Consider the following 27,991-nt stretch of genomic DNA (forward strand, 5'->3'; position numbering starts at 1 on the left):
GCCCTATGACGTCAACAGAGGCCGTTGGAGGAGCAGACAAGATGGCGGAGGAGGCGGATGTGGACATAGAGGGAGATGTGACTGATCCGTGCAGGGGGTGAGGAGATGTGATGGTGTGGGGGTCACGGTGTGGGGGTCACGGTGTGGGCGGCGGAGCTGGCTCTCTACGGCACCCGTGTTTTTTCACAGCACTCCTATATCCGAGTACTGGCGGAAGAGCCGACAATCAGATCAATAGCTGAAATCCGCATCATTGCTACAGTGCGATTTCTATTACTCGTTTTCACGACCAATGCTTTCTGTCAGTGAATGAGCACGTGATTGTTTCCATTTATAAGCTAAACGCCACTACTGGCACAGCCTTGTCACAGCTGGAGGTTTGTTACTATGTGTCAGTATATAGACAATCCTCTGTGAGCTGCACACAGCCTCCCCCTGTCCTGATAGTCTGTTACTATGTGTCAGTATATAGACAATCCTCTGTGAGCTGCACACAGCCTCCCCTGTCCTGATAGTCTGTTACAATGTGTCAGTATATAGACAATCCTCTATGAGCTGCACACAGCCCCCCCCCCCCCCGTCCTGATAGTCTGTTACAATGTGTCAGTATATAGACAATCCTCTGTGAGCTGCACACAGCCCCCCCTGTCCTGATAGTCTGTTACTATGTGTCAGTATATAGACAATCCTCTGTGAGCTGCACACAGCCCCCCCCCTGTCCTGATAGTCTGTTACTATGTGCCAGTATATAGACAATCCTCTGTGAGCTGCACACAGCCCCCCCCCCTGTCCTGATAGTCTGTTACTATGTGCCAGTATATAGACAATCCTCTATGAGCTGCACACAGCCCCCCCCCCCCCGTCCTGATAGTCTGTTACAATGTGTCAGTATATAGACAATCCTCTGTGAGCTGCACACAGCCCCCCCTGTCCTGATAGTCTGTTACTATGTGTCAGTATATAGACAATCCTCTGTGAGCTGCACACAGCCCCCCCCCCGTCCTGATAGTCTGTTACAATGTGTCAGTATATAGACAATCCTCTGTGAGCTGCACACAGCCCCCCCTGTCCTGATAGTCTGTTACTATGTGTCAGTATATAGACAATCCTCTGTGAGCTGCACACAGCCCCCCTGTCCTGATAGTCTGTTACAATGTGCCAGTATATAGACAATCCTCTGTGAGCTGCACACAGCCCCCCTGTCCTGATAGTCTGTTACAATGTGTCAGTATATAGACAATCCTCTGTGAGCTGCACACAGCCCCCCTGTCCTGATAGTCTGTTACTATGTGTCAGTATATAGACAATCCTCTGTGAGCTGCACACAGCCTCCCCCTGTCCTGATAGTCTGTTACAATGTGTCAGTATATAGACAATCCTCTGTGAGCTGCACACAGCCCCCCTGTCCTGATAGTCTGTTACTATGTGTCAGTATATAGACAATCCTCTATGAGCTGCACACAGCCCCCCCCCGTCCTGATAGTCTGTTACTATGTGTCAGTATATAGACAATCCTCTGTGAGCTGCACACAGCCTCCCCCTGTCCTGATAGTCTGTTACTATGTGTCAGTATATAGACAATCCTCTGTGAGCTGCACACAGCCCCCCCGTCCTGATAGTCTGTTACAATGTGTCAGTATATAGACAATCCTCTGTGAGCTGCACACAGCCCCCCTGTCCTGATAGTCTGTTACTATGTGCCAGTATATAGACAATCCTCTGTGAGCTGCACACAGCCCCCCCGTCCTGATAGTCTGTTACAATGTGTCAGTATATAGACAATCCTCTGTGAGCTGCACACAGCCTCCCCCTGTCCTGATAGTCTGTTACTATGTGTCAGTATATAGACAATCCTCTGTGAGCTGCACACAGCCCCCCCTGTCCTGATAGTCTGTTACAATGTGTCAGTATATAGACAATCCTCTGTGAGCTGCACACAGCCTCCCCCTGTCCTGATAGTCTGTTACTATGTGTCAGTATATAGACAATCCTCTGTGAGCTGCACACAGCCTCCCCCTGTCCTGATAGTCTGTTACTATGTGTCAGTATATAGACAATCCTCTGTGAGCTGCACACAGCCCCCCTGTCCTGATAGTCTGTTACTATGTGTCAGTATATAGACAATCCTCTGTGAGCTGCAAACAGCCCCCCCCGTCCTGATAGTCTGTTACAATGTGTCAGTATATAGACAATCCTCTGTGAGCTGCACACAGCCTCCCCCTGTCCTGATGATAGTCTGTTACAATGTGTCAGTATATAGACAGTCTGTTACAATGTGTCAGTATATAGACAATCCTCTGTGAGCTGCACACAGCCTCCCGTCCTGATAGTCTGTTACTATGTGTCAGTATATAGACAATCCTCTGTGAGCTGCAAACAGCCCCCCCCCCCGTCCTGATAGTCTGTTACAATGTGTCAGTATATAGACAATCCTCTGTGAGCTGCACACAGCCCCCCCCCCCCCGTCCTGATAGTCTGTTACTATGTGTCAGTATATAGACAATCCTCTGTGAGCTGCACACAGCCTCCCCTGTCCTGATAGTCTGTTACAATGTGCCAGTATATAGACAATCCTCTGTGAGCTGCACATAGCCCCCCCCCGTCCTGATAGTCTGTTACAATGTGCCAGTATATAGACAATCCTCTGTGAGCTGCACACAGCCCCCCCGTCCAGATAGTCTGTTACTATGTGCCAGTATATAGACAATCCTCTGTGAGCTGCACACAGCCTCCCCTGTCCTGATAGTCTGTTACAATGTGCCAGTATATAGACAATCCTCTGTGAGCTGCACATAGCCCCCCCCCGTCCTGATAGTCTGTTACAATGTGCCAGTATATAGACAATCCTCTGTGAGCTGCACACAGCCCCCCCGTCCAGATAGTCTGTTACTATGTGCCAGTATATAGACAATCCTCTGTGAGCTGCACACAGCCCCCCTGTCCTGATAGTCTGTTACAATGTGCCAGTATATAGACAATCCTCTGTGAGCTGCACACAGCCCCCCTGTCCTGATAGTCTGTTACAATGTGTCAGTATATAGACAATCCTCTGTGAGCTGCACACAGCCCCCCCGTCCAGATAGTCTGTTACTATGTGCCAGTATATAGACAATCCTCTGTGAGCTGCACACAGCCCCCCTGTCCTCAGTCTGTTACTATGTGTCAGTATATAGACAATCCTCTGAGAACTGCACACAGCCCCCCTGTCCTGATAGTCTGTTACAATGTGTCAGTATATAGACAATCCTCTGTGAGCTGCACACAGCCTCCCCTGTCCTGATAGTCTGTTACAATGTGCCAGTATATAGACAATCCTCTGTGAGCTGCACATAGCCCCCCCCCGTCCTGATAGTCTGTTACAATGTGCCAGTATATAGACATTCCTCTGTGAGCTGCACACAGCCCCCCCTGTCCTGATAGTCTGGTACAATGTGCCAGTATATAGACAATCCTCTGTGAGCTGCACACAGCCCCCCTGTCCTGATAGTCTGTTACAATGTGCCAGTATATAGACAATCCTCTGTGAGCTGCACACAGCCCCCCCTGTCCTGATAGTCTGTTACTATGTGTCAGTATATAGACAATCCTCTGTGAGCTGCACACAGCCCCCCCCCCCGTCCTGATAGTCTGTTACAATGTGCCAGTATATAGACAATCCTCTGTGAGCTGCACACAGCCCCCCCTGTCCTGATAGTCTGTTACTATGTGTCAGTATATAGACAATCCTCTGTGAGCTGCACACAGCCCCCCCCCCCGTCCTGATAGTCTGTTACAATGTGCCAGTATATAGACATTCCTCTGTGAGCTGCACACAGCCCCCCCTGTCCTGATAGTCTGGTACAATGTGCCAGTATATAGACAATCCTCTGTGAGCTGCACACAGCCCCCCTGTCCTGATAGTCTGTTACAATGTGCCAGTATATAGACAATCCTCTGTGAGCTGCACGCAGCACCCCCTGTCCTGATAGTCTGTTACAATGTGTCAGTATATAGACAATCCTCTGTGAGCTGCACAACCCCCCCCCCCCCCCCCCGTCCTGATAGTCTGTTACTATGTGTCAGTATATAGACAATCCTCTGTGAGCTGCACACAGCCTCCCCCTGTCCTGATAGTTTGTTACAATGTGTCAGTATATAAACAATCCTCTATGAGCTGCACACAGCCCCCCCTGTCCTGATAGTCTGTTACTATATGTCAGTATATAGACAATCCTCTGTGAGCTGTACACAGCCCCCCCTGTCCTGATAGTCTGTTACAATGTGCCAGTATATAGACAATCCTCTGTGAGCTGCACACAGCCTCCCCTGTCCTGATAGTCTGTTACTATGTGTCAGTATATAAACAATCCTCTGTGAGCTGCACAAACCCCCCCCCCCCGTCCTGATAGTCTGTTACTATGTGTCAGTATATAGACAATCCTCTATGAGCTGCACACAGCCCCCCCTGTCCTGATAGTCTGTTACTATGTGTCAGTATATCTCTGTGAGCTGCACACAGCCCCCCCGTCCTGATAGTCTGTTACTATGTGTCAGTATATAGACAATCCTCTGTGAGCTGCACACAGCCCCCCCCCCCCCGTCCTGATAGTCTGTTACAATGTGCCAGTATATAGACAATCCTCTGTGAGCTGCACACAGCCTCCCCCGTCCTGATAGTCTGTTACTATGTGTCAGTATATAGACAATCCTCTGTGAGCTGCACACAGCCTCCCCCTGTCCTGATAGTCTGTTACAATGTGTCAGTATATAAACAATCCTCTATGAGCTGCACACAGCCCCCCCCTGTCCTGATAGTCTGTTACAATGTGCCAGTATATAGACAATCCTCTGTGAGCTACACACAGCCCCCCTGTCCTGATAGTCTGTTACAATGTGTCAGTATATAGACAATCCTCTATGAGCTGCACACAGCCCCCCCTGTCCTGATAGTCTGTTACAATGTGTCAGTATATAGACAATCCTCTGTGAGCTACACACAGCCCCCCCTGTCCTGATAGTTTGTTACAATGTGTCAGTATATAGACAATCCTCTGTGAGCTACACACAGCCCCCCCTGTCCTGATAGTCTGTTACAATGTGCCAGTATATAGACAATCCTCTGTGAGCTACACACAGCCCCCCCCCTGTCCTGATAGTTTGTTACAATGTGTCAGTATATAGACAATCCTCTGTGAGGGGGAGACATCAGTCATCGTGAAACCCGCCAGGGGTATTAGAGATTGTCATATTTAGAGTCCGCGTCACTGATCCTGTGTCTCCTGCAGAAACCACGAAAGTCTGAGCTCAGCGATCACCTCAGATCCCGACCCAGACCCCGCATGGAGGCGAGAAGACCTCCTGACTGTGAGTATTCGGCTGCCCCTCGCCAATCTCATGGCTACATGTATATGTGTCACACATCTGCGCCACCATTTGCCGTCTTTGCTTTTTTGACCCCACAAACCTGAAAATAAAAATTAAACCGCAACCGTAAGACTCATTCTATCACCAGGTGTCATTGTAATCAGTATAACGGCGCCAACCTATCACTATCTGTAGGCTACTGTGCACAATCCTGCTGACAGGTTCCCTTTAAGTCCTCCCCCCAAGGGTACAATGCTTATGTAGCCTTAAAGGGGTTGCCTGTCCTTGGGGTACAAGTGTGCAGTCATTCTGCGCGGCAGTCACTCTGCGCGGCAGTCACTCTGCGCGGCAGTCACTCTGCGCGGCAGTCACTGTGTGCAGTCCCTCTGTGCCGCAGTCCCTCTGCGTGGCAGTCACTGTGTGCAGTCACTCTCCGCGGCAGTCACTCTCCGCGGCAGTCACTCTCCGCGGCAGTCCCTCTGCGCGGCAGTCCCTCTGCGCGGCAGTCCCTCTGCGCGGCAGTCCCTCTGCGCGGCAGTCCCTCTGCGCGGCAGTCCCTCTGCGCGGCAGTCCCTCTGCGCGGCAGTCCCTCTGCGCGGCAGTCCCTCTGTGCGGCAGTCCCTCTGTGCGGCAGTCCCTCTGTGCGGCAGTCCCTCTGCGGCAGTCACTCTGCGCGGCAGTAACTCTGCGCAGCGTCTTTCTGCGTGACAGTCCCTCTGTGTGGCAGTCACTGTGCGCGGCAGTCCCTCTGCGCGCAGTCACTGTGTGCAGTCACTCTGCGCGGCAGTCACTGTGCGGCAGTCACTCTGCGCGGCAGTCACTGTGTGCAGTCCCTCTCCGCGGCAGTCACTCTCCGCGGCAGTCACTCTCCGCGGCAGTCACTCTCCGCGGCAGTCACTCTCCGCGGCAGTCACTCTCCGCGGCAGTCACTCTCCGCGGCAGTCACTCTCCGCGGCAGTCACTCTCCGCGGCAGTCACTCTCCGCGGCAGTCACTGTGTGCAGTCCCTCTGCGTGGCAGTCCCTCTCCGCGGCAGTCACTCTGTGCAGTCCCTCTGCGTGGCAGTCCCTCTCCGCGGCAGTCACTCTCCGCGGCAGTCTCTCTGCGCGGCAGTCCCTCTGCGCGGCAGTCCCTCTGTGCGGCAGTCCCTCTGCGCGGCGTCCCTCTGCGTGGCAGTCCCTCTGCGTGGCAGTCCCTCTGCGTGGCAGTCCCTCTGCGCGGCAGTCCCTCTGCGCGGCAGTCACTCTGTGACTGCAGACTTTTAAATCCTCACATCAAGCGTTCTATAGACTTGTATGCTAAGACCGGACAAGCCCTTTAAAGGGTAAATCTGTAGTAATCGGAGCTCTTTTTTTACCTTTTTAGTAGTAAATTGATCCTTGATCTTTCTTCCTTTTCCAGCCGTGGACCCTGGACAGCACAATCAGCGCTGAGAACCGTGCCGTCATAGAGAAGATGCTGCTGGAAGAGGAGTATCCTTTATCTGTTGCTCCTGAGCAATTCTGGATTATTGGACGGATATAGCAAACTAGAAAAGCGACTCATAAGACTTCAAATGTTTGCAGAAAATCTGCTTTTGTTGGTGATTTTCCGTCCGGCCGGCCACTTCTCCTGTGTGCGTTCTGTGCCGGATTATCAGGTTCAGATGATTGGATTCTGGATTGCCGGCACTGCGCTGTCGTATTGGATTTCTATTTTCCTTAGCTTCTCCCAGATATTATTTCCCTACTAAGCCGTCTGCAGCCAAGTTCTGGTCTGAAGCTAAAGATGGAGACAAACCCTGCATCAAAAGGTGGAGTGTGGATTTCACATGTTTTACAATCATTAACGTGGCCGTGAACCTTAAAGGGTTTGTCCACTGCTTAAATATTGATGTATAGGTCATCGATACCAGATTGGCGGGGGTCCGAGACCCTGTAGGTCAGCTGCTTCAGCTCCAGCAGCGACGCGTATACACTGTACGGAGCTGGAACAGCACAGCACCATGTAGTGGCCACTGCCTGGTAATGCAGTTCAGCTCCTATTGAAGTGAATGTGATCTGAGCTGCAGTACCTGAGAGTGACCACTACATGATGTATGGGGCTGCACTTTCCCTTCTCTGTACACTGTTCACATTCGGCTGGAGCTGGTAACCGCTCATCCCGGGTGCCGGGGTCTGGTCCCAACGATCAGACATTGATGACCTGAGTAGTGGACATCCCCTTTAAATGGAAATTCCCATTTTGAACATTTATTTCATATCCTCCCCTAATGTGTCTCTGTCCATTGACTTTTATATGGACCCCCTATCCCAGGGTCCTGTCTCCCCGATCTCGGAGGCAGATGGGGTGTAAGGTTATGGGTGATCGGAGGAATCTGGAACACGCTCAGTAATATCTCCCAAGAGTTCCATGTTCACCCTATAACCCGTGGTAATATCTGACATTACTGCTCACACCAGTCGGACCCCCACTCGTGGGACAATGATGCTGGCTCCTGGTGACTTGCCCCCGATATCTGGTGCATAGGTATAACATACAATGTCTTCTTTCCTACAGGAGTCCGCAGAAGAAAGTGGCGCGAGTTCCGTAAGTAGTGATAGTGCGTTTGGCTCTTGTAATGGGTGATATGTGGAAGTGACAATTAAAGGGCTGCTGCAGTCTTCTGCAAATGAAGCTTAAAGGGGATGTTCATGCGTGTTTACATGTGCTCATTAGTGCATCCGTGGCATTTAGTTCTTACCTCTGAAGTACGTGGCACCTCTGTCCTGGACATGGCCGCCACTGATTTACCAGACATCCTTCAGCAGCCTCTACTAAAAGTACTGTGGTTAGGAAAACGAGGCCTGCGCAGTGTTTTTCACGCAGACCTTTCTTGCGGTTCCTTTCTAGGGCCAGATCCCCATCTAAGTCCGGCAGCAGCTCCGTGAAGTGGAGCGCGGAGGAAAAGGATCTGTTCGAGCAAGGACTGGTGAGCGCTATGGCGATGTTTTGTACCTGTAATCGGTGGCTTATTGCATGTCTGTCCTCGACCTGTGGTGGCCACCCAGACATGGATGGGGCACATCTGATGAGGGCAGGTTGGGGAAGGGGCGGCCTGTCTAATGAAGGTGGGTCAGGATGGTTGTAGTAGTCTACCTACTCTTTGCAGTTTTGGTCCAATGGTCTAAAGAAAAATGGAAACTGTCCCCCACCACCAACCTCTTGTCATTCACAAGCCCCTTAAGAATTTCTATTGTTTCTCCATCTTTTCTCTAGGTCAAGTTTGGCAGACGTTGGACCAGCATTGCCAGACTGATCGGGAGCCGCACCGTGCTACAAGTGAAGAGCTACGCCAGGCAGTACTACAAGAATAAGGTCCGTGCCCGCTCCGTAGTATGGCGGCGGTCGTCTTACAGGGGCTGTGCCTCTTTTTGCACATCTATTACCATGGCTGACGGTGACGCTTGTTGTATTTGCGCAGTGTAAGGTGGAAGATGGAAAGAAAGATTCTCCTGTTCTTAATCTTCTCGGTCTGGAGGATCCCGGAGGGGATGAGCTGTCCGCGTTTCGAGGCCGAGCCGACCCCAATCTCAATGCTGTAAAGATCGAGACGTTGTCGGATGATGAAGAAATCGATATAACGGACGAGCTGCAGGAGGGGCCGGCTGCAGTTGGGGACCCTCACTACCCACGAGAGACTCCAACAGAGGACGTGGAGCATAAAGCCACTGAGCAGGGAGAGGGGCCAAGGACTGACGGCTTGTGTCAGGCGACAGGCCACAATGGCGGCTCTCCCCGTGTGTCTGCGACCCACCGCGACACTCCGGTTCACAGTCCCCAGCAGGAGGCACCGAATCCTGAGGCTCCACTTGCCCCAGACCAGAACGACTGTCCTCCCTCATTACCTTCTCCTGAGCAGGAACAGCAGGAGGAAGAGGACGAGCTGAGACCTCCAGAGCAAGAAGTGGAAATCGAGCGGGAGTTTATATCCGAGGAGGAAAAGCAGGCCATCTCTGAGTTCTTCGAGGGCCGGCAAGCGAAAACTCCGGAGCGATATCTTCGGATCCGTAATTACATCTTGGAGCAATGGTAACGTATGAGTAATGGGGCCGCACCACAGTTCTCTGTAGAATGTCCTTAAAATGCAACATGTCCGCTTACAATGGCCAGCTGCACTATTTATTTTTTCAACCACAGGAAAAATTGTAAACCAAATTATCTAAACAAAACGTCGGTGCGTCCGGGGCTGAAGAACTGCGGCGATGTGAACTGCATCGGGCGCATCCACACCTACCTGGAATTAATTGGCGCCATTAACTTCGGCTCCGGTAAGTCACCAGACGTCGCCTTTGTATTTGGCAATTCAACGTGATCTCCAGTTTGCTGAGCTTTCTGTAAATTTCCAGAGCAAGCCGTCTACAACCGGCCGCGACCCGTGGACAGAAGCAAGTGTAAAATGGGCAAGGACGCGCTGGAAGCCTACGAGTTGGCTCATAGCCTGCAGTCTATGGTACCATGACTATCCTGTATTTTAGCTGGGCGGGCATTGACAATGCAGCTCTGGTTGTGACTGGAGCACAATCTGTTATATTATGGTGCAGTGCTGATAACCTCAACAAAAACCATTAACAGTTAGCAGATTCGAACAGCCGCCAATTTGGATCTATTGTGTGATGGATCCATTATAGCGTTTTATATGGAAGCCATGGCACCACGCGAGCTTAACCTTACTCAAATTGCAGATAAATTGCTTGCAAGTGTATGGCAAGCGAGCAGGAACACTAATGCTAGGACTATAGCAAACGAGCAGGAACAGTAATGCTAGGACTATAGCAAGCGAGCAGGAACAGTAATGCTAGGACTATAGGAAGCGAGCAGGAACACTAATGCTAGGACTATAGGTAGCGAGCAGGAACAGTAATGCTAGGACTATAGGGAGCGAGCAGGAACCGTAATGCTAGGACTATAGGGAGTGAGCAGGAACAGTAATGCTAGGACTATAGGGAGCGAGCAGGAACAGTAATGCTAGGACTATAGGGAGCGAGCAGGAACACTAATGCTAGGACTATAGGTAGCGAGCAGGAACAGTAATGCTAGGACTATAGGGAGCGAGCAGGAACAGTAATGCTAGGACTATAGGGAGCGAGCAGGAACAGTAATGCTAGGACTATAGGGAGCGAGCAGGAACAGTAATGCTAGGACTATAGGGAGCGAGCAGGAACAGTAATGCTAGGACTATAGGGAGCGAGCAGGAACAGTAATGCTAGGACTATAGGGAGCGAGCAGGAACAGTAATGCTAGGACTATAGGGAGCGAGCAGGAACAGTAATGCTAGGATTATAGGGAGCGAGCAGGAACAGTAATGCTAGGACTATAGGGAGCGAGCAGGAACAGTAATGCTAGGACTATAGGGAGCGAGCAGGAACAGTAATGCTAGGACTATAGGGAGCGAGCAGGAACAGTAATGCTAGGACTATAGGGAGCGAGCAGGAACAGTAATGCTAGGACTATAGCAAGCGAGCAGGAACAGTAATGCTAGGACTATAGGGAGCGAGCAGGAACAGTAATGCTAGGACTATAGGGAGCGAGCAGGAACAGTAATGCTAGGACTATAGGGAGCGAGCAGGAACAGTAATGCTAGGACTATAGGGAGCGAGCAGGAACAGTAATGCTAGGACTATAGGAAGTGAGCAGGAACACTAATGCTAGGACTATAGGGAGCGAGCAGGAACAGTAATGCTAGGACTATAGGGAGCGAGCAGGAACAGTAATGCTAGGACTATAGGGAGTGAGCAGGAACAGTAATGCTAGGACTATAGGGAGCGAGCAGGAACAGTATTGCAAGGACTATTGGGGGGTTTGGGCCAACGATCGCAATGTGTCCTCACTGCATCGCACCACAGTACAAGTAAATGGGGTCCGCCAAGGGGGCTGTCAAAATAGTTGGACCCAGTTTCTCGTTGCAATGTGACCCCATTCTCTTGTATTGTTGCGATGTGGTGGTCTTTGGTTGCACGGCCCACCTCGCAGCCGAAGTTGCCGTGACACATCACGACTCTGGTCACAGTATGACACCATAGGAAATCGCTAGGCTGCAATCCCAGTGTCACGCGACACATCGCTGCATTGCCCAATCCTTAATGCAGCTTTGGAAGTGAGTGGAGAAGAAGAGATGATTGCAGATCCTTAATCCTCAGATTTGACGCTTTCTCTTCCACCTGCCCCTTTGGATATTTTCCGTATTGCGAGTAGAGAAGAGCTGAATTCTGGCGACTTTCTTCCCAGCAGCGCAGTTTTCTTTATTGCTTTTTATTCAGTCGCCATGACAGCACAACGAGAGAGGGGATCCGCCCTTCAGGGACAGGAAACCTCAGACATAAAAGGGCGGCACCTCACTCACCCGCCAGTTGGTTTCCTGTCCCTGACAGTGGAACCTCTTCAGACAGGCCCCGAGAAGAGGGTCGAAGAAAGAATTTATCCCACGCCTGACAGACCGATGCAGGTAGCGGGGTCCCCCTACCTCGGCCTGGTCAGGTAGATGGAAGCACCACACGGCAGGGGTACTGTTGGTGTAGGTGTCGGCAGGAGGAAGCGGCCCGAGGCATTAAGGGCCTTGCTTCTACGACAGCTGCTTTTTACCTGGGGGTCTCCAGGGTGCCGCTTCTGCTGGGGCCTCCGGGGTCGGTCCGCCGCTTGCGCCGGGGTCTGCGGTGGCTAGGGAGAGCTGCCGTCCTTGTCCGGCGCGTCCGCTCTCAGCGCCGCAGCGGCGTCCGGAAGAGGCGTGTCCGGATGACGTCGCGAGCGGCGCGGGGCGATGACGCGGCCGCGCATGCGCGGTAGCGACTTCTTTTGGCTAATGGCGGCGCCCGGCGTCTGAGGAGGGATTTTCTGGCCACGAGGGGTCCAGCGCTTTAAGCGGACGCCTAGCGGTCACGACCCTACCAGCGCAGTACCGGTCGTCGGCAAGTGATTTCCCTGCTGGCCCCCATCTGGGGGTGGTACCCAGGGGGAGGAATTTAAACGGCGTACTGAAGCCACAGCTTGTTCCTGTCCACCATTTCCAATATGGAGTCTCTGGAAGGAACACCGCAGCTGGGCGGTGATCAGCAGCAGCAACCTGAACAGCCTTTGAGCAGCTCCCAGCGGCGTTCTAGTGGCAGTAGTCGCGCTGGTAGAGCTAAAGAGGCTCAGAAACCAACTATGTCCTCAGGCCGTAAGAGATCTCCGGCTAAGAAGGACCCCCCGATCACGGTACCTTTCGCTGCAGGGATGGGTAAGTGAGCTTCGTGAAAGTACGTTTCTGATAGCTGTCCCTCCTTGTATTCCCTCTCTCCTTATTAGGGGAGGAAATCTGTGTCCAAATCCAAACATAGGGAGTGTGCCATCTGTACGGAGCCACTTCCAGATGGACATGAAAAGAAATTGTGTAGCATCTGCATTCAACGGTTAATTGAGGACGAGGCCCCTGACCTTACGTCTACTCTTAGGGATCTGGTTAGACAGGAGGTCAGATATTCCATGAGGTCTCAGAAGTCAGTTTCAAAAAAGAGGAAGGAGATATTATCCCCAGCCTCAGATGTGGATTCAGACACGGGTGGTGTAAGCTCGGATTCTCATCCGTCATCATCATCAGAGGACATGGAATCTAGTCGAGCCTGTCTATCACTTGATAGGATTAACCGCTTGGTCAAAGCTGTCAACAACACCATGGGCATTGAGGAGACCCAGGCGGAATGTTCCATTCAGGACATAATGTTTAAAGGCATAGATCGCAAATCCAAAAGAGTATTTCCGGTAGTTGATAAAGTTAAATCACTGATTACGAGAGAATGGAAGAAACCCGAAAGGAAGGGGTCACTCCCACCAGCATTCAAAAGAAGATATCCCTTTGAGGAAGAGGCTTCTTCCTCCTGGGACAAGGTCCCGAAGCTGGATGCGGCGGTGGCCAAAGCTTGTAAAAAAACGTCTCTCCCATTTGAGGATCTGGGAAACCTAAAGGACCCGCTTGATAGGAAAGCTGAGGTATTCCTTAAAGGAGCTTGGGAAACATCAGCAGGTTCCCTGAGACCGGCGATTGCGGCCACCTGCACTGCCCGGTCGTTGATGGTATGGTTGGGTAATCTAGAAGACCAGCTCAAGGATAAGGTTCCTAGGTGCGAGATCCTATCATCTATGTCTGTGATTCAGGATGCAGCAGCCTTCCTTTCGGATGCGTCAGCCGATTCCGTTAGGCTAGCTGCAAGGTCATCAGCACTGTCTAATGCGGCCCGTAGAGCTCTTTGGATAAAATGCTGGCCAGGAGACTTACAGGCCAGATCGAAACTATGTGGCATCCCCTGTGAGGGGGTTCATTTGTTTGGCCCAGTCCTGGATGAGCTTCTAGAAAAAGCAGGTGACAATAAAAAGCGATTCCCTCTTCTAACAAGACCCTTCTATAGACGAGACTACAACAGAGGAGGGCTGTATCGCCGAAGATCGGACAGAGATTCAAATAGAGATTCGACCAGATATAACTCTTATAGAAGAAGAGGTAGAGGTTATATGTTTAACTCCTCTAGAGACTCTAAAAAGCCTCAATGACTGGCGGACCAGGTGGGCGGTAGGCTGTTGGCCTTCTACCCAGCCTGGTTGAAAATCACCAATAGTCCATGGATACTCAGTATCATTAAAGAGGGGTTAAAGTTCCAATTCCACCATACCCCCCAGGACAAATTTAAATTAACCCCTATCCGTTCTTCTCCCGCAGAACAATTGGCGTTGGAGTCAGAAGTTCGAGATCTCCAAAGAAAGGGGGTTCTCGTTAAAGTACCTACGAAGGAACAAGGTACGGGGTTTTACTCCCCTTTATTCCTGATAAAGAAGCCAGATGGATCATATCGTACCATCATCAATCTAAAGGGCCTGAATGTATTCCTGCGGGTCCCATCCTTTAAAATGGAATCTGTGAAGTCGGCAATAAAGCTTCTTTTTCACAATTGCTTCATGGTTGTCTTAGATCTGAAAGACGCCTATTACCATGTCCCGATACATGCAACTCATCAGCGCTTTCTCAGGGTGGCGGTTTCTCTTGCCGGCACAGTGGAGCACTTTCAATATCGGGCACTCCCCTTTGGTGTTGCAGTCGCACCTCGAGTTTTCACTAAGATTATGGTAGAGGTTATGGCACACCTTCATGAGCAAAACATACTAATAATTCCCTACCTGGATGATTTATTGATTGTTGGGCGTTCAGAGTCACACTGTAAAGAGCAGTTGGAGAAAGTGATAGCAGCATTACACAACTTAGGATGGATTATCAATCTCAAAAAGTCGCGTCTTCAGCCCTCAACGTCACAGCAGTTTTTGGGTCTTACGGTGGATTCGGGTCAGCAGGAATGTCGCCTGCCAGACTCAAAAGTCGATTCTATTCGTCGGCTGGCCTCCAGAGCAATTAATAATCCCGTAGTCTCCTTAAGAAATGCTATGTCACTCTTAGGTTCACTTACTTCTTGTTTTCCGGCGGTGATGTGGGCACAGTTTCACTCCAGGTCTCTGCAATGGGATGTTCTGCATAATTTTCGGCGGCTGGGCGCTAACCTTGATAAAAATTTTTCCCTATCTGTAGACGCCACGGGTTCCCTAAGTTGGTGGACGCACATCCCTAATCTTCGTAGAGGTGTACCTTGGACAAATCAGATAACACGGGTGATAACAACTGATGCTAGCCCCACGGGTTGGGGGGCACACTGGGAAGACCATTACATTCAGGGTCTGTGGTCCCAATCGGAGCGAGACACATCCTCCAATTTGAAGGAATTGATGGCGGTGGAACGCGCCTTAGATAGGTTCCTTATACCTCTGCAGGGTAGACATGTTAGACTACTCTCTGACAACCAGGTGACCGTTGCTTATGTGAACCACCAAGGAGGTACACGGTCTAGGTCATTAATGAACGTTACAAATCATATTTTTCAGATGGCCGAAAATCACCTGCTCTCCCTTACGGCCCTTCATATAAAGGGAAATCTAAATACCATGGCCGATTACTTAAGCCGCAACGAGCTCAAACAAGGGGACTGGTCTCTAAAACCGGCTGTCTTCAATCAGATCGTACGGTTGTGGGGATGTCCAGAGATAGATCTGTTTGCCAGTCGAGGAAACAAGAAACTCCATCAATTCTGTTCCCTAGACCCAAGGGACAACCCGTACGCAGTCGACGCTCTTCTGATCCCCTGGAATTTCAGTCTCGCCTACGCTTTCCCTCCTCTGAATCTCATTCCTATAGTTCTGAGGAAAATTCGGGAAGACGGAGCCCGAGTGATTTTAATAGCCCCGTTCTGGCCCAGAAGGTCATGGTTCCCATGGTTGAGAAGCATGTCCATTTCCCAGCCATGGATCCTCCCAGAAATACCGGACCTCCTTTCCCAGGGTCCAGTCTTGCATCCACGAGTAACCAACTTGCACCTGACAGCATGGAACTTGAGAGGTCACTTCTGAAAGGAAAGGGATTCTCCCAAAATCTTGTAAATACTCTACTTAAAAGTAGGAAAGCCTCCACGACTAGCATTTATGTTAGGGTATGGAGGAAGTTCCTATCAAGTTCAGGAGCACAAATCAATCAAAAACCTGATATTGCTCAAATCCTAGAATTTTTACAGAAGGGCCTAGAGTTAGGCTTAGCCACCAGCACCCTTAGAGTTCAGGTTTCAGCTCTAGGGGCACTATATAATTCCAACATAGCCAGTAATCACTGGATAACAAGGTTTTTCAAAGCGGTCACCAGATCCAGGCCGGTTGTTAAACAAAAGATAGTGCCATGGGATCTAAATCTTGTGCTCTCGGCTCTAACACAAGCTCCGTTCGAGCCTATTGACTCTGTTCCAATCAAGATCCTGTCTGTCAAAACAGCCCTCTTAGTTGCCCTTACATCGGCAAGAAGGGTTAGTGATCTTCAGGCATTATCCAGGCAACGTCCATATATGCAATTTTTGGAAGATAGAGTGGTGATGAGGCCTGACCCTCTTTATCTTCCAAAGGTTGCCTCAAAATTTCATAGATCCCAGGAGGTGATCCTACCTTCATTTTGTCCTAATCCCTCTAACAATAAGGAGCAGAGATTTCATTGTTTGGACGTACGTAGGTGCCTTCTCAAATACATTTCGGTAACAGACACCTGGAAAAAAGACCACGCTTTATTTTTATCCTACCAGGGGGTTAGGAAGGGACTTAGAGTATCAAAAAATACCCTAGCCAGATGGATTAGGGAGGCGATATCTCTTGCTTATACCGCAGGTGGCGTGGAAATTCCAGAAGGTATAAAGGCTCACTCCACTCGTGCGGTAGCCACATCCTGGGCTGAGAGGGCAGAAGTATCGATTGAGGACATCTGTAAGGCGGCCACATGGTCTTCTCCATCCACCTTTCTTAGACACTATAGATTAGATCTAGGTGGCTCCTCCGACCTCACGTTTGGGAGAAGGGTGCTGGAAGCTATTATCCCCCCCCTAGTCACTTTTTCACTTCTCTGAAAGTCTCTCGTTGTGCTGTCATGGCGACTGAATAAATACGTACGCTACTCACCTGGTAGCAGTGTTTTTTCAGGAGCCATGACAGCACCCTTATATTCCCTACCTTCTTTGTTTATGGGTTCAACACTTCCTTTAGAAAAATTCCTAAGTTTATTCACTGGGTGAATTGTACCATATATTAATATTGTTTATGTGCTACTAACCTAGAAGGTCCTTTCATACTCTGTAAACCAACTGGCGGGTGAGTGAGGTGCCGCCCTTTTATGTCTGAGGTTTCCTGTCCCTGAAGGGCGGATCCCCTCTCTCGTTGTGCTGTCATGGCTCCTGAAAAAACACTGCTACCAGGTGAGTAGCGTACGTATTTCAGTGTTAATTCTCCCAGCGCCGCCGGGTGATGTTTATGTGCCGGGTGTCACTGCTGCTCTGTCTCGCGGCTTTGGAGAGAAAATGAAGCCAGTTTCATGCAATTTACACAAAATCAATGGAGATTAAAGGATGTTTTACAGTTTTTCCTCGGGAACAAACACATTTCTTATTTATATGGGCGGTGACGGAGCCAGAGCGCCTTTTATGTGGACCCTGAGTTTTCAGCCAGAGTCACCGCCGCAGCCAGGAATTACTGCGATATTGCAGCAGGGAGCGGGTAATAAAGCTGCGAGAGCTGAAATACTGCGCGGCGGCGGCGTGCTCCCGTAGGCGCTCCGCGTGCTCTGCTCACAGGCTCTGCGGACTTAACCCCTTATGGAAGCTGCGCGTCTGCCCAGCACTGCAATGGGAGACTTCCATACGTGCTTTACATGACCGAAGGGATTCTTGCTTTTAGTTGTAGTGTTCGATATCACCATTTCGGGTACATAAACCTTTGTGCTCACACATCCCCTCTGCTTTCCGATAACTTGTTCTCATTTGATAGAAAATGTGGTAAAAAGACAATCTGCAAATCCCTAAATACATAAATCATGTTTTTATCCCCTAAAATCACTCCAGTAGTCGTCTCCCTTTTGTGCACTGCGCTGCCTGGGGCAAGATTAATCCGTCTCCAGCCAAAGAAATTCTACAAAGGGGTACATGGACTGAGGGGGCGGGGCTTTGTCGCTCTGAGGGGGCGGGGCTTTGTCGCTCTGAGGGGGCGGGGCTTTGTCGCTCTGAGGGGGCGGGGCTTTGTTGCTTTATAAGGGTGGGAGTTATTCTTTTTTGCTCTACGTGGGGTGGAGCTTGGACTAAGAACGGGGCTTTGTCTAGTAAGTGGGGGCGGGGCTTTGTCTCTACAGTAAGTGGGGGCGGGGCTTTGTCTCTACAGTGAGTGGGGGAGGGGCTTTGTCTTTACAGTGACTGGGGGCGGGGCCTTGTCTTTACATTGAGTGGGGGCGGGGCTTTTTCTTTACATTGAGTGGGGGCGGGGCTTTGTCTTTACAGTGAGTGGGGGCAGGGCTTTGTCTTTACAGTGAGTGGGGGCAGGGCTTTGTCTTTACAGTGAGTGGGGGCGGGGCTTTGTCTTTACAGTGAGTGGGGGCGGGGCTTTGTCCCTCTGCTCCTGTTTTCTTGCTCATCAATCTGCATTCAGGCAGGACAGAGAGGCAGACATTTTATTTTCTTTTAGTTTACAGTAAACAGTTTTGTACAGTGGTAGGTGCAATGGATGCTGTGAAATGAAGGGAAGTTCCTGCACTTATAGTACTGGCAGAATCCTAATAATGAGAAACCATCCACTATAAAACAGTGGATGGAAATTTATAAGACATGAGAACTGGGACAGATCTTGGACATATTACACCAAAATTTGCACCAAACGTTGTTGTTTCACTTGTGGGGAATGAGGGCAACAATTCCAGACCTTTCTACATATTTTATCTAACAGGACAGAGACACTATTTTTTTAAAAAAATTACATTTTAGGGGGTTAATGCAAAAAAAAATAAACCGTAACATGTAACTGGGTAAATGGCTAAGTTGGGAGATCGGATCTCGGCACAGGGGGCCATCACTGTGCCAGCCGTCCATGACGCCCGTTCTTGGGAGTCATAAATACTTGTGGTGCCAACAGGTTTAGGGAATTTATACTTCTTGTGATGTTTTACTAAATTCAGGAGACATTTTTGTCTGGCCGTCACTACAGTACGGTGCGGCCCGGACGTCACCGTGGTCTCAGCTCTGGTTTTCTGCTCGCTGATGGATCCCCGGTATAAAGCCTTTGAGATCCCCGGCCACAACTTCAGGGCTTCTTACTCCTCAATAACAAATGTCTTTCTTCCTTTTGTACCAGCGCACCAGAAGAAGACGCGTCCGAGACCCCTGGGGAAACTGGTGTGACGCCAGAGACCTGGAAGGACAGACATTTGAGGTCGGTGGGTGCGAGGTTTTCACATTGATCTCGGCTGATTGATTTAATGCCACATCCTTATAGATGGTCAGTTACGCTTTACCGATACAAAGCTCCAAACCCTCTGCATAGACGTTTGCGGTAAAGTTGTTGTCCCTTGTCCATTAATATTTAATTGCAAAGTGCTCTTTAAAAGCAAGCAACTTTCCTCTTATTGAAAGTCCTCTGGACCAGAGGGATTTTTAATGCTTTAGTTTACAACTCGTTGCCCTAGTTACCGGCTACCTCTGCTGTCCATCATAAGTGGTCGGTCTCTTAAGAAAGTAGCGCGCGTTTGCAAGCTGTGTGCTATGGAGCTGGGAGGCTCGGCCATAAAGTTGGCGCAGATCACTGGATCCAGCCAGATTCAGTCCCCCCCGTGCTCCTCCAAAGCCGCAGGATCAGCGAGGGCACAGATCCGACCAGCAGCGCAACCGTGTCCCTGGTCAGAGCTGTGAACCTTCAAGAGCGCATCCCCCGACAGCGAGAAGCCTGTAGGCAGAGGGATGGTGCAGTGCTGAAGAATGAAGCCACCACTAGGGGGAGCTCTGTGTGTGCTGCGTATACATAGACCTCATTAATAGCACAATATACGGTAATAAAGCCGGTAACACCTCGGTCATCACATCCAATCCCTGTAATCGGGGCCGGAGCCTGACAAACTAGCATTATAGGGTTAATTTATTATGTCAGAGGGCTGTGGTGCAACTTAGCAGGAGGCTCCCAGTCCACTTTCTGCCCCTGGGCCTGGATGCGAGTGTACCCACTGTAGTTACGCCCCTGCCAGTGCTGAGTCCACACCGTAATAAGCCGTGTTTTCATCTGTCAGCATCTCTCGGCAGAGGAGCTAGCAATCAGACGGGAGAAGATGAAACAGTCAAAGTGCCACAAAGGATCAAGACCATCCAAGAGGTGTGGAAGCATTCAGATCTTTATCCAAGAGGGCTTGTTTAACCCTTTTTATGGCGCACGTGTTTGGGGTATTAATGACTCCCACTCTCCAGCACACACAAGTCTGCACAAGTTACTGCTTTAGTCTTTACAGAGCGTTATATGAACGACTTGCTTTTAACAATGATGCCTCCTTTCTCAGCTCCTTCGACCCTTTCCAGCTGATTCCCTGCTCGGACTTCACAGAGGAGAAACAGGTATGAAGATTTTGTATTGGAGTCATGTCAGGTAGTTGTTGTCTACAGCCGCCACTAGGGGGAGCTCACTGCAGACAGCTTTATTACTGAGCCTACCAGGGGCTGTTTAGGTCTCATTGCAGAGAGCTCCATCTAGTGATGACTGCAGGCATGGCGGTGTGAATGGGCGCAAAGGAATTAGTGAAATTATCGGATCTGAGCTCCTTATAGAGACACGGTAATTAGTCAGGCTGGAATTTTAGCCTTGTTTTGATTTTCAGAAATTATTAATCTAAAATTTTCCAAAACCACAGATCTATTTGGTCTTTTTTTTTTCTTCACTTATGTTTGTAGGCGCCATTTCACGTTAAAGTATCAGCGGAGGCCATGTTGATTTTAGATTTGGTAAGCGATATATGAAAATTAAGGTAAATGCTGCAGCTGTATGGGACTGAAAGACTGATCTATATGGACTCCTCTGTCTTGCAGCACGCTCACGTGTCCATGGCGGAAGTCATCGGCCTGTTAGGTGGGAGATATTCAGAAGCCGAGCGTATTGTAGAAGTAAGACCTATATATGTGTGTTTTTAGATTCTGATCTTTCATCGTTCAGCCTCCACACGCATCCAGAGCTGCATTCAAATTCTTGGACTTCATCCCTTCTCGCTGTTGCCCCCTGCTGCTTACGTCTGGCACTGCAGTGTAGGAGACCGTTGCTGTCCTGCGTGCTTCGCCGTCACTCTGATTTTCGAGCAGAGGACTGCAGAATTATAAATGCAGCTTTGGTTGTTACTGGAGGATAAGACCTAATTAAACTTCATGAGTACATGACCATTAACCCCTTCCTGACGCAGGATGGACCCGAGCCTATTGCATGCATGACGGGTGCCGGCTGCACTATGCAGCCATCACCTTTCGCTAGCCGCAGCGACCAGAGCTGAGCTCCCCTGTTCTCTGCTGTATACATGATTGACAGCTTCATTTAAATGGTTCCGATCATATTTACTGAAGTATTGCAATATATATTACAAGCAAATTCAAGTCTCCTAATGGGAATGAAAAAAAATGAATGCAAGGAAAAGTTTAAAAAAAAAAAAAATCACAAAAATACATTTTTTTTTTAAAATTAGAATATTTGGTATCGCAATATTCATAAACATTCGACACCTGCAATTAATTTGTACAGTAAATGTAAAGAGCAGCAAAAATCCGATCTCCAGAAGTGGCGTAATTAGCTGATCGGACTCTAATACATACAAATTTAGTATCATCATAATCACTCCGGCCTGGAGAATCGCGTAATAACCAGAATACCATAAAGACAAAAACGAAAAATCAATGTCAGAATTACTTTTTTTTTTTTTCACCATTCTTTTGGATTAGTTTTCCTCTTTTTCAGTACATTATATGGTAAAGTGAATGGTGTCATTCAAAACTGCAACTCGTCCTGCCTCAATAAAAAAAAGTACAGCAACATAGGGGAAAAAAAAAGTTATAGCGATTGGAAGACAAGAGGGTAAAAACGAAGATGCAAAAGGGACAATTTGCCCGGTCTTGAAGGGGTTAATCTACAGCAAATCTAGAGGTGTTACAGTATAAATCCTGGCACCCACTATTGAGAATTCTGAGGTTTTTTTTGGCCCTGGCATGCCCCCGTAGTTCTCTGCAGCGTGCGCTCCTTGTGTTCTCAGATCTGCGCCGCGGAGCCGTGTAACAGTCTCAGCACCGGACTTCAGTGTGAGATGGATCCCGTGTCCCAGACCCTGGCGTCCGAGGCCCTGCACCTGCGCGGCTACAGCGTCATCGGGTGGTACCACTCCCACCCGGCGTTTGACCCCAACCCTTCACTCCGAGATATCGATACTCAGGCCAAGTACCAGGTGAGAGGAGATTTACTCCTGTATGTAATGCACTAAAAACTGCAGGAGAAAGTGTGTCTGCATGTACAGTATAAAAACCTCCATGCTTTACACTGCAGGCACATTCCGAGGAATAAGCAGAAAAAGATTGATATGAATTTATTTTTTTTCTCGTCTTTTGAATGCTTTTTATTTTATTGCACATTCAGAGTTATTTTTCTCGGGGTGGAGCAAAGTTTTTGGGGATGATTATAAGTCCGTATAATCGCAGTAATCCCCTGCCGCAGTCCCAGCTCTCCTGCCTGGTGATAAGTGACGATCTCAGCGACGATGGAGCATACAGTAAGTGTTACCGGACCATCGCCTGAACCTACTGCGCATGTAAACTTCAAACGTGATGGGTTAAAAAAAAAAAGTTTTTCACGTAGAATAAATCTTTTTTTTTGCAACTTTCTAATTTTTTTTTCGTTTCAAGTTTTCACCATTTCAAGATCTCTGCTGACTGTCGGTGAATGAGGGCATTCTCGTTTACTTCCAGAAGCCGACAAGCAGTGCAGTCCTAAAAGATCTCACAGCTGAGGGTTCGTTACAATTGTATACAGTACTACTGACCTTCCGAACTTTATACTGATACACTGTGACGAACCGTCAGGTCAGGAATATGATTTGGTGCTGTTGATGGGATTACTTCACAAAGGATTGAAACAATTGTAACAAACTCTCAGCTGTGAGCAGTAGGAGGTCTGACAAGGTTTCAGCCTCTGGAAATTGTTTCCATTCACTGCCATTAAGCAGAGCACCTGAAAATAGGATGATGTGTAGCTCTCCCTGTAGGTGATGCCAGAGGAGAGAGGGATCATAAATCCCAGGAGATAAGCCAGAGGCACCTGACAGCAGCTTACTACATTTTTGCACATGCAGCATGATCGGCTGAACTGAGCGTGTATGGGGAGGTCAGATGAGAGAGCTGTCAGCCATAATCCTGCTTGCTGTCATTGAATGGGACCAGAACCCATATGTTACCAATGAGTAGGGCTGTAAAAAACAAAACACAGAATAGGCCATACAAATGGGGATCACCAAAACGCAAAGATTGGACCAGCAGACACAGCTTTATTACAATGTAACACAGGACATAAACATTTAAAACATTAAGTACACAAAGCCTATAATGAGGCGAGCACCTGTGCCAGAATCATGGGGAAGGTAATTAGATATTTTGCGCTTCTATATGGACAGCATATTCATAATGTGCAAAAAATAGCACATTATTTTGTGTCCTGCTCCGTGGACATTTTGCGGTCTACAAATGTGGGTGCATGGATTATTATTTTTCTCTTGTGCTATTTAGCACCATAATGGGATGACTCGATACAGTCGTCCCAACTCTACACTACCTTACTGTTTTTTTAGGAACCTAGTTGCTGTATTAAAGGTTACGAGGTTATCTGTTTACAGAGTCTGTTGGACATATTCAGTTTACATCTGTTCTTTTTACTAGTACCTGCATCTACATGTACTTGTGGTTATATTTGCAAGGTTCATATGTACATGATATTTTGCTATTTTTTGCACATTATGAATATGCTGTCCATATAGAAGCGCAAAATATCTAATTACCTTCCCCATGATTCTGGCACAGGTGCTCGCCTCATTATAGGCTTTGTGTACTTAATGTTTTAAATGTTTATGTCCTGTGTTACATTGTAATAAAGCTGTGTCTCCTGGTCCAATCTTTGCGTTTTGGTGATCACCATTTGTATGGCCTATTCTGTGTTTTGTTTTTTACTGCTCATGCGTTTCTTAGGTCAAGGTTAGGATCCCAGTACATTGTTTTCTGTGGTGCCCCCACAAATTCTTAGTTTAGCAATGAGTAGGGCTGGTTGTAATATTTTATATTTTGGTGCTTCTTTCACCGCTGATCACATCTCCTCCGTTTTTGTAGGAATACCGTACAGGTTTGATGTAGAGCATTTACCCGGGAAACCTCGCTGGGAAATCGTGTTTGAGAAGACAAGGTGGATCATTGAGAAGTATCGACATTCCCACAGGTAAGAGACGCCGCGCTATGCCCGCTGATGGGGAGGTCAGTGGGTATTAGGCGTGACACTGGTGGGGATATAGGGCGCCTTATTAGGTGACCATATAGCTGTCATTGTAGAGGTAATACCCCCCGTGTCCTGCAGAGGCGCTGTTCAGACTAGTGCTTCTTCCACAGGAACAATACAATGCTCAGTACCTGGTGCAGGGAACTGCATTCAAGTAGATGCAGCTCCCTGTAGAGCAGACGGTCCGGCCACTAACAAGGGCTGCAGCGCCACAACAGAGGAGAATAACCCTATAATGTCTGGGCATTAAGCAGATCAGACACCCCCAATATGGCTGACTTACAGGGGACAAATACCTTTGTAGGACGCCTAAACTTCTGAAGGCCACGCACAAAGGACCTTTATTCCCAATTTCTTCTGTATTTGGAGCAGACACATTTGCCCCCATTGTAGGGGTAGACATAAAATTTTGCCGAGCTTGATAAGTGCCAGCGAAGACCCCGCAGGTACTGTAATTACCCAATGATCACGTCATCAGCTGGACGGGAGCAGGGAGCGTGGTGGCCACTTCCTAAACTGCTTAGATGGCGCTGATATACAGCAGTCAGGAAGGCAGACATGGTCAGCTAACTGCTTAGAGACCCCTGCAGACTAGTCAGATGTTTAAGACATTAGGTGGTCCGCAAGAGACAGGATGAGGCCCAGAGGAAAGGGGCCAATGGCGGAAGTAGTGTTCTGTCTCCAGTATGCAAACCCCCTCACTGCAGTTGATAAGCCCCCTGGCAACTGGCTCCTATAGTACCGCATATGCAGCGCTAATATGAGGGGCACCGATTAAGGAAACTCTCCCCCAATAGTTAATTTTCCTAAGTCTTTCAGCTACAGCACAAGCGATGTCTTCTGATCCCATTTCCTTGCATAGAACACTCTCAGCCGCCACTTTTCTCTTTTTTTTTCACGCTCCCTTAATTTGCAGGCGGTTAATGGATCCTAATTCAATTTGTGGGTTAATTATTTTTCCTTTTACCGCGTCGTCAGGTGAGAACAGGACATTGATCGCGGGGCGCAGACTTAATGGGATATTGGATTAGTGGTTGTATCTCACTTGTTGTGATCGAGCTCGGATCCGCACAGGTGATCGCTGATGGATTGTGTTCCCCGGACTCGGCGACAAGACGCATTTATGAATTATTTTCTTTTTCCCCTTAATATGCAGCAGCGTTCCGATGACTAGACGCTTTCGCCAAGACTGCGACCTGACGTGCTTACAGAAGGTGGGTGTTATGCAGTTCTGCCACCCTGGGATCTCCCAATCTTATATTCCAGTCACAGCCAGAGCTCCATCCGTAAAAGCTTCTGGCCAGCTGTAACGACTCCAATAACATCCAGAGCTGCATTCAGCAGTGTGTTGGCTTCTTCTTCATCTTTTCGCACTTCCCTGTAGCTTTGAAGCCATTTTTCCAGAATGCAATCCAAATGAGTATAGTCTATCCACCTGACAAGTGCAGCTTTGGCTGTGATTAGAGAATTAGACCTGACGCTGGAATAATTGTACTTTGGTCTTCCATGATGTGCATGTTCCTAGATTAACCGTCTCCTCTCCGTTTTCAGCTCCTGTCGTGTCTGAGGAGGACGCTGGTCCATTCGGCGTGCACGCTGTTCGCGGATGAATTCCTGAACAGGATCGAGGATTATTTCCTCAACAGCTATATAAATATGGCCGATGAGAAGGAGCCGGGGGAAGTGCTGCCCCCCGAGGACACTGGAGGGGAGTGAACCGCGTGGTTCATGGATTATGAACATTCAGACTTTAGATTAACCCTTTATGAACAGTTCAATGACTGGAGACCTGGTCCCGAGGTCATTCCCCTGGACCTTGGCTACGAGTTCTCAGTAGGGGGCTTCCCCCCTGTCTATCTCAAGATCTCCCTATATTGTATCCTACAAGGGGGTTCTCTGAAATGCACTTTCACTAAGCGCGTGACGTTCCAGCCGAGACCTATCCAGTCTTATATATACAACCGCTTGTTATGTCGGCTCCCCCAAAATAAGAGACACCCATGTGCCATCTTTCTTAGTGTTGCGAATAGGAGATAAAACAAACGGAAGTGTGCCGGAGGGGAACAGATTCAAGTGTGTGTATATATACACCGCTCAAAAAAGTAAAGGGAACACTAAAATCCCACATCATAGATATCACTGAATGAAATATTCCAGTTGTAAATCTTTATTCATTGCATAGTGGAATGTGCTCAGAACAATAAAACCTAAAAATTATCAACGTAAATCACAACTAATATCCCACGGAGGTCTGGAGTTGGAATGATGCTCAAAATCAAAGTGGAAAATGAAGTTACAGGCTGATCCAACTTCAGTGGAAATGCCTAAAGACAAGGAAATGATGCTCAGTAGTGTGTGTGGCCTCCATGTGCCTGTATGACCTCCCTACTGTACAACGCCTGGGCATGCTCCTAATGAGGTGGCGGACTCCTGGACAGTCTGTGGTGCAACGTGACGTCGGTGGATGGAGCGAGACATGATGTCCCAGATCTGTTCAATCGGATTCAGGTCTGGGGAACGGGCGGGCCAGTCCATAGCTTCAATGCCTTCATCTTGCAGGAACTGCTGACACACTCCAGCCACATGAGCTCTGGCATTGTCCTGCATTAGGAGGAACCTAGGGCCAATCGCACCAGCATATGGTCTCATAAGAGGTCTGAGGATCACATCTCGGTACCTAATGGCAGTCAGGCTACCTCTAGCGAGCACATGGAGGACTGTGCGGCCCTCCAAAGAAATGCCACCCCACACCATTACTGACCCACTGCCAAACCGGTCATGCTGAAGGATGTTGCAGGCAGCAGATCGCTCTCCACGGCATCTCCAGACTCTGTCTCGTCTGTCACATGTGCTCAGTGTGAACCTGCTTTCATCTGTGAAGAGCACAGGGCGTCAGTGGTGATTCTGCCAATCCTGGCGTTCTGTGGCAAATGCCAAGTGTCCTGCACAATGTTGGGCTGTGAGCACAACCCCCATCTGTGGACGTCGGGCACTCAGGACATCCTCATGGAGTCTGTTTCTAACCGTTTGTGCAGACACATGCACATTTGTGGCCTGCTGGAGGTCATTTTGCAGGGCTCTGGCAGTGCTCCTCCTGTTCCTCCTTGCACAAAGGCAGAGGTAGCGGTCCTGCTGCTGGGTTGTTGCCCTCCTACGGCCCCCTCCATGTCTCCTGGTGTACTGGCCTGTCTCCTGGTAGCACCTCCAGCCCCTGGACACTACGCTGATAGACACAGCAAACCTTCTTGCCACAGCTCGCATTGATGTGCCATCCTGGATGAGCTGCATTACCTGAGCCACTTGTGTGGGTTTTAGAGTCCGTCTCATGCTACCACGAGTGTGAAAGCACAACCAACATTCAAAAGTGACCAGAACATCAGCCAGAAAGCATTGGTACTGAGATGTGGCCTGTGGTCCCCCCCACCTGCAGAACCACTCCTTTATTGAGGGTGTCTTCATAATTACCAATAATTTCCATCTGTTGTCTATTCCATTTGCACAACAGCATGTGAAATTGATTGTCAATCAGTGCTGCTTCCTAAGTGGACAGTTTGGTTTCACAGAAGTTTGATTCACTTGGAGTTAGATTCTATTGTTTAAGTGTTCCCTCTATTTTTTTTGAGCCGTGTATATACCATATATTTTGACGTGTCTATTACAGTGGTTTTCTCTTGATGAAGTTCGAATCATGTTGACCAATAAACCGCAGAAACTGATTTTTTTCAACA

The 27,991-nt window shown here is 48.9% G+C and overlaps 1 protein-coding gene across 2 annotated transcripts; it reads left to right on the forward strand.

The window, feature by feature from the left end:
* Nucleotides 1-15: 15 nt before the first annotated feature.
* Nucleotides 16-27,979, forward strand: MYSM1 (Myb like, SWIRM and MPN domains 1). Of its 2 annotated transcripts, none has more exons than XM_069738109.1 (20): nt 16-97; nt 5,265-5,343; nt 6,744-6,814; nt 7,057-7,134; nt 7,881-7,910; nt 8,214-8,292; nt 8,580-8,678; nt 8,785-9,392; nt 9,501-9,631; nt 9,710-9,813; nt 19,074-19,151; nt 19,999-20,081; nt 20,263-20,317; nt 20,651-20,701; nt 20,786-20,860; nt 21,988-22,176; nt 22,365-22,497; nt 24,101-24,206; nt 25,420-25,477; nt 25,815-27,979. In XM_069738109.1, exons 1-20 carry the CDS (start codon nt 42-44, stop codon nt 25,977-25,979), a joined length of 2,328 nt encoding a protein of 775 aa, XP_069594210.1. In that variant the 5' UTR covers nt 16-41; the 3' UTR covers nt 25,980-27,979. The 2 variants fall into 2 exon arrangements, with proteins under 2 accessions (XP_069594210.1, XP_069594211.1); XM_069738110.1 differs by having other exon boundaries at nt 25,423-25,477; nt 25,815-26,111.
* The last annotated feature ends 12 nt before the right edge of the window (nt 27,980-27,991 follow it).

This window comes from Ranitomeya imitator, chromosome 8, assembly GCF_032444005.1.
Source record: "Ranitomeya imitator isolate aRanImi1 chromosome 8, aRanImi1.pri, whole genome shotgun sequence".
NCBI lineage: Eukaryota > Metazoa > Chordata > Amphibia > Anura > Dendrobatidae > Ranitomeya > Ranitomeya imitator.